General features: G+C 40.1%; 1 protein-coding gene across 1 annotated transcript; it reads left to right on the top strand.

Annotated features, from left to right (window-relative positions):
* Nucleotides 1-2630: 2630 nt before the first annotated feature.
* Nucleotides 2631-13570, top strand: LOC311044850 (extracellular calcium-sensing receptor-like; the record flags this gene model as incomplete). The annotated part of the gene is made up of 9 exons (XM_084056665.1): nt 2631-2712; nt 2812-2891; nt 3626-3712; nt 3958-4227; nt 4525-4731; nt 4801-5076; nt 7387-7614; nt 7701-7824; nt 12657-13570. The coding sequence occupies 9 exons, from the start codon at nt 2631-2633 to the stop codon at nt 13568-13570; spliced, it is 2268 nt and encodes a 755-aa protein (XP_083912791.1).
* Nucleotides 13571-15298: the final 1728 nt, after the last annotated feature.

Below are 15298 nucleotides of genomic sequence, written 5' to 3'. Positions count from 1 at the left end.
TGAAAAAATTGGGGCAGAGGTTCTGAATTGGCATCCAGGGAGTGTGTGTGCACAGTTTCGGAGCGAACGGGCCAACGGTGCCGGAGATTAGCTGGTAACACACAGACAGGACACACACACGGACACACAAACGGACACACACACACACACACACACACACACACACACGGACGGACGAACGGAGGGTAAAACATACTCTCTCACCATGTCTTCGGCCTGGCGGAGACAAAAATGTGTACACTGGCACACTGGAACGCCACTATCTGATTATGGATTACCAAGGAGAAATCCTTCCTATGGACATACTAATTTACATCTGCTGTCCTGTATTGGAATTGGCTAGATTACATCCATACTTTACTATTCTGTGATCATTATTAGATATTAATAACTAGTGCGACATTGGTGTCTGTTGCCTCCTGAGACATTAAGGCATGAAGCCAAAATGACGAACCCGCTGAGGGACATCATCATTATGTTCAGCTCTAAATGTGTCAACTGAAAAATAAATAAATAACAGTTTTATTTATTTATTTATTGTCTCCGCCAGGCCGAAAGGCATGGCGAGAGTATGTTTTACCCCCTGTCCGTCCATCCGTGTGTGTATGTGTGTGTGTCCGTCCGTGTGTCATTCTGTGTACAGCTAATCTCCGCCACCGTTGGCTTGATCACAGCCAATTCTGTGCACACACTCCCTGGATGCCAGAGCAGAACCTCTGCACCAAATGTTTCAAATGGGCCTGTTATAGCGCCACCAGGAGGCCGCTTTTTGCAAAACATTTTTTTTGACAGTGCTCCTACAGATTTTATCCAAACATCACGCAAATCAGTACACAGTATCTCTATAGTGCTGTGATCAACACGGATCTATCCGATTCTCCATATTCCATCCTGATTGGCTAAGGTTGGCTTCCAAAGTTTGCAGGATTGATCCGTTTTGAACAAAAGGCCTCAAATCATGAACGCAGCTTGCAATTTCCGTGATATTTCACACTCACATTCCCACTAGGCCGAGGAAGAAATGCCACTTGACATTTTTCAAATCAGCCTCATGGTGGCGCTATAACAGATTGATTTTCGTTTTTACCTATAACTGCACCGATCTGCGTGAAACTTTGCATGCACAATCCCTAGAGGCCAAGGAAAAACCTTTGCCCTGCATTTTTCACATTTGCCTTTCATAGCGCCACCAGGAGGCCGATTTATGTAAAACATTTTTTTGATATTAAGCCTTCAGATTTTATCCAAATTTCACGCAAATCGGTACACATGATCTCTATAGTCATGTGATCAAGATGGATCTGTTAAATATTTCATATTCCATCCTGGCTAACATTGACATCTAAAGTTTGCAGGAGTGGCCCGTTTTGAACAAAATGCCACAAATCATGAACGCAGCGTCCGATTGAGGTGACACTTTGCACGCACATTCGCACTACTGACATCCTAATCCTAACATCCTAACACTATATAATTGAAATGCACGTCCGGGTTTGGTCAGCACACGATCACTCCACTTGCCTCGAAACTTGCCACAGACTGTTGATCACTGCTCTGGCTAATATTTAGGCTTCTTTCCCCAGTGATCAGACGCTCAGCTTGAGAGAGGAGGGGAGGAGAGGAGACGAGACGAGAAGAGAGGGGGGAGATAAGGAGAGGAGAAGGGGGAGAGGAGTGGAGAGGAGGGGAGAGGAGAGGAGAGGAGAGGGGGTAGAGGAAGGGAGAGGAACAACTCACTAGATGTGAGGGCCGCGAGGCGGCCCAAACCTCAAGTTATTAATAATTAGAAATACCATATTTTAAATTAAAATTAAATCAATCTTAACCTTCAAGTTCAATTCATTATTTACGTGGACTTAAAAAACATTGTTTTATTTGATTACCTTCCTGCCCTGGCATTTGGCCTTTGTGCCCTAAAACAATTTACAACACCAAAGGCCATGTGGCCTTGCCCCTAAAATGACGAAATTCCAGGCCTGGACACACACAACATTAGTAATGTACATTAAGCCCTGCCTCTACTGCCTCTGCCAGATAGGTGCTGTGAAAGATTATGTAATGGTGGTACAGGGGATGGCATAGCACTGATGGGTGATGTGAAAGATTACGTAGCGGCATCAGAAGGCACAGGGGACGACATAGCACTGTGTATAAAATGTAGCAACTGGACAATGGATTTAGAATGGGGGAGAGGGAGTTAGACAGAGGAGGACAGTCATGAGGTCTTCTGTAGACACACACCTGCTTTCATACATGTACTTGACCTTGATATTATTCTCTTTATTCTCTGCTTTGTCTTCCTCATCTTTCTCTTCTTGTGAGTTACAAGAACAATTTAATCTGAACAGAGTTAATAAGGCTGGAGACTTTATTCTGGGTGGCTTGTTTCATATCCACCTCTACTCTGTCTTCTCTGAGTTGTCTTTCACCTCCAAGCAACAGGATCCCACTTGCTATGGGTGAGTATCACAAATACAATAGCAAGCAAGACAATAGGAAACTTGTTTTGATTGATAGTACCATAGGATTACTTGATTTTGTATACTGCATTTCTACTAAGATAAACAAACATGGTTACAGTGGATTTTTGTGTTAGGTTTCACCTTCAAGGCTTCAGGTGTGCACAGACCATGGCTTTTGCCATTAATGAGATCAACAGAAACAGCAGTCTACTACCCAATGTGACTCTAGGATATAGTCTCTATGATACATGTCAGACGCTTGGAGTTACATTCCGTGCAACATTGTCATTGGTCACTGGGAGAGAGGATCAGTTTCAATTGGATGAGAGATGTGTTGACTCCCCTCCAGTGCTAGGAATTGTGGGTGCTGCTTCCTCAACAAATTCTATTGCTATTGCTAGAATATTAGGTTTATACAGAGTGGCCCAGGTAAGTTTCCTATTTGAACCCCCTTTTACCATGACATATTTTATACCTAATTTTGGTTACTTACTAATCTAAAATATGCATACATAATGCATTTAGATTTTTTAAAGACATAGAGCATAATCATTGCTGTCAAGCAGAAAACGTTTTCATACATAAATGTCCTACTTTGTCATAGTACAGTGTCACACAAAAGCACCAAAAATAGACGATCTACAAGCTTACAACCTGACACAATATGACACGTTGTGATCTTGTAGATCTGCTATTTTTGGTATTTATACTAGATTTTAGTTTCTCTGGGTTGTATGAATCTTGAACAAATGAAATGTATTAACAGCTTGTGACTAAATAACTACATTGGATCCTCCATTTCCTGAAAAGTAACCGTTTCGGACAGAAGAGTTTTCCACCCGACAATGTGACTTTCAGCTAGAGCATGTGAACAGAGCTGGCAGATTTTGAATGGAGTGTGAAGCAGCTTTTCAGAAGGTTGGAGCAGAGAGAGAGAGAGAGAGAGAGAGAGAGAGAGAGAGAGAGAGAGAGAGAGAGAGAGAGAGAGAGAGAGAGAGAGAGAGAGAGAGTATGCGCGAGCACGAGCGAGATGGGTGAGGGCTGATTATAACACAGGTATTATTGTCATTATTCTCACAGTCTCATATGCTTTTCTCTGTTTGCAGTGGACAGTTGTTAATTATTTAATATATTAGAGAACAGATGTGTTGTACCTTTTGTAGGTCAGTTACTTTTCCACCTGCGCCTGTCTGAGTGACCATAACCAGTTCCCATCCTTCTTTAGAACAATCCCAAGTGACGCCTTCCAGGTACATTTACATTTTCATATCATGTCATATGTTTCCACAGTATTTCAAAATGTTCACAGATTTTTTTAAAATAAAATATCTACTTAAGCTCACATACAACGTGAGCTTGTATTGAAGGTCTTTATTGACAGCATCAAAAGAGAATCATTAGACTTTTTCTATTGTGGAATCTGTGTAGGAGATTCACTGATTCACTATGTGAATAATCTAGCCTAAGCACGTATCCCTCCATTTTATCCAATCAGGTGCGAGCTATGCTCCAGATTATAAGGTGGTTCAGGTGGACCTGGGTAGGATTGCTGTTCATTGATAATGACTATGGACACAATGCTGCCAGATCCTTCCAGTCTGAGCTGGACCAGTCTGGTTTGGCTTGTCTAGCGTATGTGGAGGTTGTGCCCAAGAACTCTGACCCAGATGAACTTCAAAGGATTGTCTCTGTGATGAAGAAATCCACAGCTCGTGTGGTCATTGCATTTGTATTTGCAAGCGGCATGGCTAAACTCCTGGAGGAGGTTTGGTTTATTATTCATGATCTATTCATAATTATACGGAATATGAAATTAGCTATATTGAAGTGTACACATTCTTTCAGAATAAAACAACAATAGGTTTCCGTTTTTGAAAGATTTGTTTAATGCAATGCAATTTAATCACTCTCTAGATTCATCAATGTTAATGCTCAGCCAATTGTGTGCTTAATTTACACATGTTCTTATTTTCCTTTTTATCTCAGTGCTTCTGTATACATTAAGCATACAGATAATCACTTCACATCAACCTATACTAATATATTTTGTTCAACACAATAGGTGGTAAAGCAGAACGTGACAGGTCTGCAATGGATGGCCAGTGAGGCCTGGACATCATCGGCCATACTCCAGACTCCTAACTTCATGCCGTACCTGAGAGGCACCCTGGGTATTGCCATCCGTCGTGGAGAGATACCAGGTCTCAAGGACTTCTTGTTAAAAATTCGTCTTGACAATGAGCCTGACAACAGCCATGAAAATAGCATTGTGAGTATTTTGGTTCATTTCATATTAAACTGGTTTATTTATTCTTAAGTCTTAATTGTGTTTCTTCAGGTGAGGCAGTTTTGGGAGCACACATTTCAGTGTAAGTTTGCACCCCTTCCATCAGAGTGGGTGGATAATGGTGGAGGGGTGTGTACTGGACAAGAGGACCTAGGAACAGCAGAAACTTCACTGTTGGATGTGTCTAACCTCAGACCAGAGTATAATGTGTACAAGGCTGTGTATGCTCTGGCCCATGCCCTCCATGACATGTTGCAGTGTGTCCCAGGAAGAGGGCCTTTCATTGGGCACAGCTGTGCCAGTTTGCAGACAATACAACTATGGCAGGTATGAATGAATGGAAAGGTATATGAATTCACAGTTTACCTGTAAATGTTTCTAGTTGGACTCACATTTAGACTAATAGTGAAATAATGTAAATATGACATTTGTGAAACACATGAAAAATGGACACAGTAGGATGAAAAATGCATTATTAATGTATTATGAATAATGATTATACTATCGATACTGTTGACATTGATCAAAACAAAATAAAATAAAATAACAAATGTTCTTATTGACATTGATCCAAAACATGGTGATGTATAGTAATTAGGGCAGGAATTGCGCAGCGGCCACGACGTTGCCCCTCTTTTTGGCCGTGTGCCCCTCGGATAATACATGCCCCAAAGGCCACAGTGGCCTTGATGCCCCCCGACTGCACTGCCCACGCTGATTTTCCCGTTTCCCCTCTGCGCCGCTGTCTTCCTGTCAATACGGTAGTGGTCTGGTTGAGATTCTAAACAACATCAAGTGAAACGCTGCACATTTAACCAGTGGTAGATTTGATTTCTAGCCTACATTCCACTGTATGCTGCGGATCAAGCAAAGATTTTGAGAGAGAGAGAGAGAGAGAGAGAGAGAGAGAGAGAGAGAGAGATAGAGGGAAATAATTCCGTGGTACAAATCGATGTGCCCCTATGTTTTTCATCATGTTTAATTGATTGACTGTCTCATTGATTGTCAGTAGCTGGCAGCGCGTGTGCGCATCTAATCACAAAACCTGACACTTGATCAACAGTAATATATAGATTAATACATTTGACAAAATACAGCAAAATCCCAAAATGATGAGAGTCTTGATGTCCAGTAAGCAATATAAATTAATAACTGCAAACAAATTCAAAGTTTAGTCTATCAATATCACACAAAAGCAGAGAGAAGCTGTGACCTCACCTCACAAACAAATGGACAATAAATAAATAATCCTTTCACAAACAACATCCATGTTCTGTTCGTTTGTCAACAATTATCCAAATGGTAAGCAGGGCAGATCTCAGCCAGGCCAGGGTGACCTACCCAGGCCTGTGAAATTCATAGGCAGTCATAGTAGCCATTAGAATGAAATCTGCTAAAACTGACTCATACTGATACAGAACCATATAGGCTATATATTGTGGCTGTCGGGTGGAAACCTTGTATATTCCTTTTTGTATTATTTAAAAACAACATTAAATAGTGAAAAATAAACTGAAGTCATTATAAGTTCAATCACATTTCATTTGAATGAAAATAAATACATAAAATCTCTAATATGTGAATTTAATGTGATTAATGTGACCCCTACTTCAGTTAGTGAAGTCCAGGGCTGAATGCGACATATATCGAGACCAATATAACTTTGTTTGTACAAATATTGGCCTTAACCTTCAAGTTAAATTTGTTATTTATGTGGATTTAAAAATCATAGTTTTTTTGATGGCCTTCCTGCCCTGGCATTTTGCCTTTGTTACAACACCAAAGGCCAAGTGGCCTTGCCCCTAAAATGACGAAATTCCAGGCCTGATAGTAATACTCATTTCCTGGCAGTAAATGTTTATCAGTGTTTGGAGTGGCAACTTGGATACTTGGTTAAATCAAAATGTGTTTTGTTGAAAAGATAAAGATAGTAATCATTGCTATAGCAGGGGTAGGATCAGGCCCCACTTGCAAATCTTGAAACACACACACACACACACACACACACACACACACACACACACACACACACACACACACACACACACACACACACTCTCTTGACCACTTACAATGTATATAATCAATTTACAATTTAAGCACTAAGCCGATACTCTTATCCAGAGCGACTTACAATAAGCAAGGTAAATACATAGAACGCTTTAAGTAATACCCAGCATGTGTTTAAATAACATAGCAATAGCAGAAGGTGTGGGGTAGGCTACAGGGAGAGTGAAGTGTTAAGGGGGAAATTGTATTCTGAAGAGACGAGTCTTCAGATTACGGTGACAAAATATATTCGCTTTGTAAGTAGATCATAGCTGTTTAAAACTTTATGGCAATGATTATATATTTGTTTTCACAATACATACTTGTAAACAATAACTGAATTGGCTGAAAAGGCTCTAACAAGTCATAGGATTATTTTCTAACCAAGCTGTTTCTGCTGGAGGTAAAATCACCATGTTAGACTGCAAGCTGACTAGGGCGGGCCACAGACCGCACTTGCCGTCGTCACTGATCACATGACCCCCAAAAAATTGTCTCAGGCCTAAATTATATAAATGACATAGCCAAATGTTGACAATGAGTGTTAATCCCCTTTAAGTTCTTCATAACTGTCCTCACAATTTCTAGCTTGTCTATTACCTGGAAAAGGTCAACTTCACCACTTCATTTGGTGATGATGTATCATTTGATGAGAATGGTGATCCTTTACCAATCTATGATGTCATGAACTGGGTGTGGCTCCCTGATGGAAGCATGAAGGTTCACAATGTGGGTGTGGTCAAGAAGTCAGCTTCCGGATATGAAGAACTCATCCTTGATGAAGACAAAATCTTCTGGGACTTTGAAACCAAAAAGGTCACTTTGGCTTTCTAAAAAAAACAATGTTGAGCTCATTGTGTGAATGTAATTCAGACTGAAACTGATCATTGTTCCTTTCATAGGCTCCTCAGTCAGTGTGCAGTGAGAGCTGTTCCCCTGGAACCCGTGTGGCCAGAAGGAAAGGAGAACCTGTCTGCTGCTTTGACTGCATTGCTTGTTCTGAGGGAGAGATCAGCAATCAGACTGGTTGGTTGGTTGATTGATTGAGTTTATTGATTAATTGATAAGTTTATTTGGTGATAGCACAGAAAAGAGCACATTAGCACCTCACGATATACAGTCGCATTTGTAGGCTATCATGGAGAAAAAAAAGGGGAAGAAAAAATAACTTGAAAAAGTGCTCCTCGGAGAACACAGGTCTGTCCTGTGTTCTAATCAACACCCCTGGGTGAAGTGGGGAAGAGCTGTTCACAGACCGAGGGGCGATGGACACACACACACACACACACACACACACACACACGCAATGGAACAAAACAAAACACGTTCCTATTGAAAAATAATGCAAAGCGACGGCCACAAACGTTAGGTGTGACCGTACCCGAATTCTTATTTCCATTGTGGTCCTCTGGACAACAAGAAATGCAAAAAAGAAATTGGACAAAATCCAAATAAATAGTTATGAATGAATAGTTTCATTAATATATATATATATATATATATATATATATATATATATATATATATATATATATATATATATATATACATACAGTATATCGTTGCTGTCCGGCAGAAACCAGCTAACTCCATTCTTCCGCTTATGCATTTTTTTCCATAAATCAGGGCCATTGAACACCCTTTACGTCTGTGTGTTGATTAGACAAATATTGAACCAATGAAAAGTATTAAAAAGTGCTTCTGACAAAACCAGCTACCTCCACTGGATCCTTAAACTTTCTGCTAAACCAGCTAACTCCACCAAAGGGGGGTGGAGTAAGCTGGTTTAGCTGACTCCAGGCTCCACCCCCTTTTGACCTCCAACCTCAGTGTGAGCTTGGAGGTCCATTCAGCTGTTCTTATCAATGATGAACAAAACCTCCTAACTCCACTTTTTGTTTTGTTTTAGTCATTTCCTGAAAAATGAACATTTTGGAGTTAGCTGGTTGCTGCTGGACAGCAGAGATATAGTATTGGCTAATATGACCCCAAGGAACAATTTAGGAACTATGAGAAATTCTCTATCCGGGGCGAAATACTCGGAAATGACCACGCCCCTTTTAAAATGACCGCTACTTCAAACATGGCTCTATCTTTTAAACCGTTGGAGCTACAGATTTTATGAGATGCTCAAAATGTTCACAATACTCATGTTTAGTGAAAAATAGAAAAGTGTAAAATGTCAAATTTTATATTTTATTACAGAACAGCTAAAACAAACGGCTAAAAACGGTCAACTTATTACAGTCCAGGGCCATAAGAATAGTTTTGCGTGAATCAATCTAAAAGCACCAAATGTGTACCAGATATAACCCTGGGCATGCTCTGATGATGTAGCAAGGGTGCCCGAGCCAGCAACCTTCGAGATCATCGTAGTGGCCAAATCCAATATGGCCGCCACCTGAAAAAGGTTTTGGCTATGTTTGAACCAGATGAGCTACAAAATGCAAACGTGGTGTCTAAATCATGTTTTTTGACCATTAGAAGCATGTTGGAATGCTTATCTAGACTGAGGACTCTAATGTGCATATCACATATATGGCCACTATGTTATGAAACAACCAATGTATCTTACAGATGTAATTTTATTGAAACAATAGAATGATTTAGAGTAGAACTCATTCCTAATTATACAGCTACAGTATGTGCAACAATGCACAGCATAAATATAGAATTTGAACAATCTGTATTATTGTACATTGTACATTATTGTCTTGGCGTTACAACAGCAACAGAACTGATACATACATTTAGCATGTCAAAAGGCCATTACATCCCAGATTTCAGTACGTTGGGCTGGTATTGGGACTCCATGACTAAGACTTGGGAACCTTACTGGACCCATCTTGCAGATCATGCACGTGCACACATAGACATCAAAGGGGGCTTGAGCCCCTGCCCTTTTGTCTGTCGGTAAAAAGTGCCCTTGTCTCCTCTGACTGTAAACTGTAGAAACCCCTGCGCCCGTTGGCCTCGCACCTAGTGCACTTAGTGGCAGCGGTGGCCTAGTGGTTAGAGGGGCGGCCTTGATACCGGAAGGTCCCTAGTTCGATTCCCCAATTCATCACATCAATCATGAATCACCGCTGAATAGCCCTTGAGCAAGGCTTCCATGCAGGGTCCGGCTGGAAACAAGCTTCGTGCTTAGTCCGACACCCTGGGTAAACAACAAACTTTGCTTTGCTTTGCTTTACCTGCAGTAAAGCTTACTTAATTGAGCCCCGTGCCATGCAGTGCTCGCGCAGAATTATAGTTGATTTACAAGCTCACAACGCGTCGCAACGCCAGGCATTGTGAGCTTGTAGATCGGCTATTTTTTGGGTGCGCGATACCGCCCGGCAAACGAAGTCTATTATACACAATCGAAACCTAAATGAGTGCACAACTGAACGCAGTGAATGCACGCAGAACACGGACCAATTGTTTGAGACAGATTAGGTATGGACAAAAAATATATATATATAGCTGTTAATTTGAAATTACTTGTCAAGCAGGAGCCCATATATCTCTCTCTCTACCTCTCTCTCTCTCTCTCTCTCGCTCTCTCTCTCTCTGTGTCAGCACAGCAGCAGTGGTGGGAAAAGTACTCAATTTCTTTACTTAAGTAAAAGTACTCATTATACAGAAGAATAAGTGGCGTCGTTAGGCGGGGGCTTCGGTGGCTATAGTCACCAATGTTTTATCCAAAGCCACCAAAAAACATTATTAAAAAAAGTTTTTTTTTATTTTTTTTATTATATATCTATAAATGCACGCGCGCTGCGCGCGCGTGCATTTGTTAGTGCATGTGCCCTTTTGAAATTCCAGCCCCTGCCTCTCCAAATCTCTCTGCACGTCTCTGTTGCAGATGCCAGTAAAGGTTGCACCATCCTCCTCCACCGTGGCTTCAAAAGTCATGTAGTGGACATAAAGCAAATTATGCGAAGCTGGAGTCCGTTGCACCTCGATATAGAAGTTGTATGATTAGAAAAAAAATTCTGTGATTCTAATTTAAACATAATATTGTTAAAATTCTACACACCTTTGACTTGTATGATAGTATTCAATTTATACTGAGCATTGCTCTGCATATACTGTACTGGCTGTTACTGTATAATTTGGGTTCAACTCATATTCTATTGTTTGAACATTTGTACACAGGTTGTTTCTTTTCTTCAGTTTGATCTTACTGTAACTCATTACTGTAACTCATCAAAAATGTTACATAACATTTTTGATATAGGCCATATTTGTAATAAGCAAATCAGAGTGCTCTAGACGGCTTCAATCAATAATATGAGCATACTAATGTGTTTTTAATGCTCAAAAAGTGTAAAATAGACACCAAGTTTGCAAAAATGTAAAAAAATTAGAACTAATTGTCAGATAGTCGCCATCTTTGAAATATGCAAAATAGAGGTCCAGCCACACCCAGTCATAAAGATAAGCGTTCCAACATGTTTCTAATTGTCAAAAAACATGATCTAGACACAAAGTTTGCATTCATAGCTCATCTGGTTCAAAAGTTATAGACAAAACTTTTTCAGGTGGCGGCCATATTGGATTTGGCCACTATGATGACCTGTAGGGTTGCTGGCTCGGGCACGGGTTTCCCAAACATGAGTATTCTGAACATTTTGAGAACCTCAGAATACCTGTAGCTCTAACGGTTTAGAAGATAGTGCCATGTTGGAAGTGTGGTCATTTTAAAAAGGGCGTGGTCATTTTTGGGTATTTCGCCCTGGATAGAGAATTTCTCATAGTTCCTAAGTTGTTCCCTGGGGTCATATTAGCCAAAAACAGTTGAGATATTCTCTCCTAAATTAAGTGCATACATATCTTAGCCAGGTCCTCTACTAGTACAAGAAGCAGTTTTTACCCATAAGGTTTTTAAATTAGCAAGGAAAAAAGTCAGTCAAGCTGCCTCGAGTGGAATACTGGTGAGTTTTATTTACAAGTGAAAAGTACTGTAATTTGACAGCTACTTTGAGACCTTGTTTAAAATTATTTTAACCCTTCCATTGTGTAAGGGTCTTTTTTGACCCTTACATAGGTAAAAAGTACACTTTACATTTCTTTATTGGAACGAGGCTTCATGATATCCTCAGAAATAGCCATTTTAACGCAACAAAATTAAGTATCATCATTTTAATTAATTCTGATGGTCTCAAAAAAAAAAGTGACACTTGTGGTGTTGGGGTCCGAAATTACCCGGCAAAGAAGTGTGGCTCAATTCCCCCCCAAATTGTCATTGAATGTTTACATGTTTGAGAGTGAGAGAGACTTGTCCTCAATTAGCATTGCTATCAGGAGTAAAATAAAGTTTGAGTTTATGAAAAATGAATGACTTTTTACCTTCTATGGTATACGGGTCATTTCGGACCCTAACACCACTAGTGTCACTATTTTAAATTATTTTAACATTTTTGTAAGTTAAAAAACGAAAACAAGTATTTTTTTTATTTTTTTTGGAAGTGTGTTCTAATTATTATTCTTAATTATTCTATTATAGCTAGATAACATCATTGTCCATTGCCTTCATTATAGAAAATTTAATGATTGAATTTTAACATTTTTATAAACGAAATATATTGAAAGATGAAACCCTAGCCCTAACCCAACATAATATTTTAAAAAGTGTTTACATGGATATGAATGCATTACAAGTCAGCTATGAGGTGGGAGCAAAAGGATAATGAAAATACTTATTTTTTGAGTATTTTGGGCTGATTTAAATCACGGGTCAAATTTGACCCGCTAACACCACAAGCGGATGCAGTTTGCTAACACAATGCAAGGGTTAAGTGAGCAGAATATGTATGTAGATTGTGCATTTTTCAACTACTTGTCTGTCCCTTTAACCTTTCCGTCTTTGTTAGACTCTACAGAGTGCACCAGTTGTCCAGAGGACTTCTGGTCCAGTCCCCAGCGTGACCACTGTGTCCCTAAGAGCGTGGAGTTCCTCTCCTACCATGAGGCCCTGGGTATCTCCTTGACAACCATCTCATTGCTAGGCACACTTATCTGTGCCATTGTCCTGGGAATCTTTGTCTATCATCGAGACACACCCATGGTACGCGCCAACAACTCAGAACTCAGTTTCCAACTTTTGCTGTCACTGATACTGTGTTTCCTGTGCTCACTTCTGTTCATTGGCCATCCCAGGCTCTGGACTTGTCAGCTGAGGCATGCAGTATTTGGGATCAGCTTTGTGCTGTGTGTCTCATGTATCCTGGTAAAGACTATGGTGGTGTTGGCTGTGTTCAAGGCCTCCAAGCCTGGGGGTGCAGACATTATGAATTGGTTCGGTTCTATGCAGCAGAGAGGAACAGTTCTGGCTCTTACTTCCATCCAGGCAATAATCTGTACAGCCTGGCTTGTGTCTGCCTCACCAACTCCTCATAAAAACACACAATACAACAGTGATAAGATAGCCTATGAGTGTGAAGTTGGATCAACAGTTGGTTTTGCAGTGTTACTAGGTTACATTGGTTTACTGGCACTCCTCAGCTTCGTCCTAGCGTTCATGGCAAGGAATCTTCCAGACAACTTCAACGAAGCCAAGTTAATCACTTTCAGCATGTTGATCTTCTGTGCCGTGTGGATAGCGTTCATCCCAGCATACATCAGCTCTCCAGGCAAATATGCAGATGTAGTGGAGGTATTTGCTATTTTAGCATCTAGTTTTGGCCTTTTGGTGCCACTGTTTGGACCAAAGTGTTATATAATGCTTTTGAAACCTGAAAGAAACACTAAGAAGTCCATCATGGGTCGGGGTGCCACCAAGATTTAGAAGCAGAAATTCAATGATAACTAACTAAGTATTTTATAACAATAAAATATATCTTGATGATAGATTGATGATAACCGTGTTGGTAATATATTTAGCTTTCTACCAAAGTAAAATAAAAGCAGTGTCAGAGATGCAAACACCAATTATCTTTCAAAAATAAACATTGGTAAAAGGCTTGGTGATTGTGGTGACCTACATATAGATGAGAAAGAATTGCACTACTTCATGGGTCAAAGTAATACAGGTATGTAAGCGGCATGTCGTTTAAAAAAAAAATGTGCATACCGTCTTGGGTCTGAGAACTGCACGTCCGCATTCCTGGAGTGCGGAAGTGCCCGGGAAGTCACCGTTTGACTAGAAGGGTACCCCTTCAAGTCACCGTTTGACGTTGGGTCAAGAAGTCACAATATGCCTTTTGGGGAGTGCGACAGTGTTGGCCGGGGACACAGGGAGGGCAAGTTCAGGCTCCTAATGTGGACATAATGCCAACAGGGAAAAACTCCCCAACCCTTAGTTTGATGTTTGATTTGCTATGTCACGGATAAGCCGTACTTTTTCAATCCTATACTCTAGTCTGTACCTGTAACTTTGTAACCGTAAGCTGCTGTGCCACTTCTGGGCGACTGATTTCCCTCTGCGGGATAATAAAGGTTTTTAAATTAATTATTTTCCAACTTTGCACCTGTTGAGACACTATTTCATCACTATTTTGTGTTGATATTTGAACAGTTTGGTTGCTACCATATGTGAACTGAATATCAAGGACCTCAATGGAAAGAAGACCGCAAGGACTTTTTTGGATGGACCTTTTAGACAAAGTATTATAAATGTAATTGTGATGTTTCCATTTTTTGCCTAATAAAATATTAAATTAATCAAAAATCCAGTAACTGTCCCGATCATGCGTAATCATGGATGTATTACTGCTAATATTACAACTAAAGCGTTGGAACCCTTCCCCCCGAAATGGATGGGAGTATTCCATGGATAACCTTTTAATTGTCATTGTTTTGAAGGATTTGGTGAAGGATTTCACTGCTTGGATACACCATAGAGTTGTAGAATTGGAACTACACTTTCTGGGTATTTGCGCACGCACACACACACACACACACACACACACACACACACACACACACACACACACACACACACACACACACACACACACACACACACACACACACACACACACACACACACACACACACACACACACTATCGTTTCTTTTGAAAGTCTTCAATGTCAATGATAATGTGTAGCTTATATGTGTGATTTTGTTTTTATTTCTACAAACGCTATGAAGATTCCCTGTCAATCTTAGAATTTTCATCTTAATGTGAACCTCTAAAGGATGTATTACTGCTAATATTACAACTGAAACATTGGAAACTTTTCTCCCGAAATAGATGGGAATGTTCCATGGATAATGTTTTCATTTTTATTGTTTATTCATAATAGTGAAGGATTTCAACTGCTTGTGGGTTTATCTTGTTCAGACATCTTCATTATGTAAACACTTCTTTAGACTTGAATGGCAGCTATTTCAACAGGTGAAGTGGATTTTGTTTTTCAACCAAACTGTTTTTATTTGGACATATTTGTGTGTGGATCTGAGTGAGTGATATTATTTTAAGGTCTAATAATGTAAGAAACTGACCTATGCGACCTGTTCAAAGCATTGTGACCCATTCTCTGTGAAGATTTTAGTGTTTGATTTGTAATCT

The sequence above is a fragment of the Gymnoscopelus microlampas genome (assembly GCF_963454915.1).
Source record: "Gymnoscopelus microlampas genome assembly, chromosome: 5".
NCBI lineage: Eukaryota > Metazoa > Chordata > Actinopteri > Myctophiformes > Myctophidae > Gymnoscopelus > Gymnoscopelus microlampas.
Note: the sequence above shows the minus strand (reverse complement) of the source record. Positions and strands in the feature narration are given on the sequence as shown.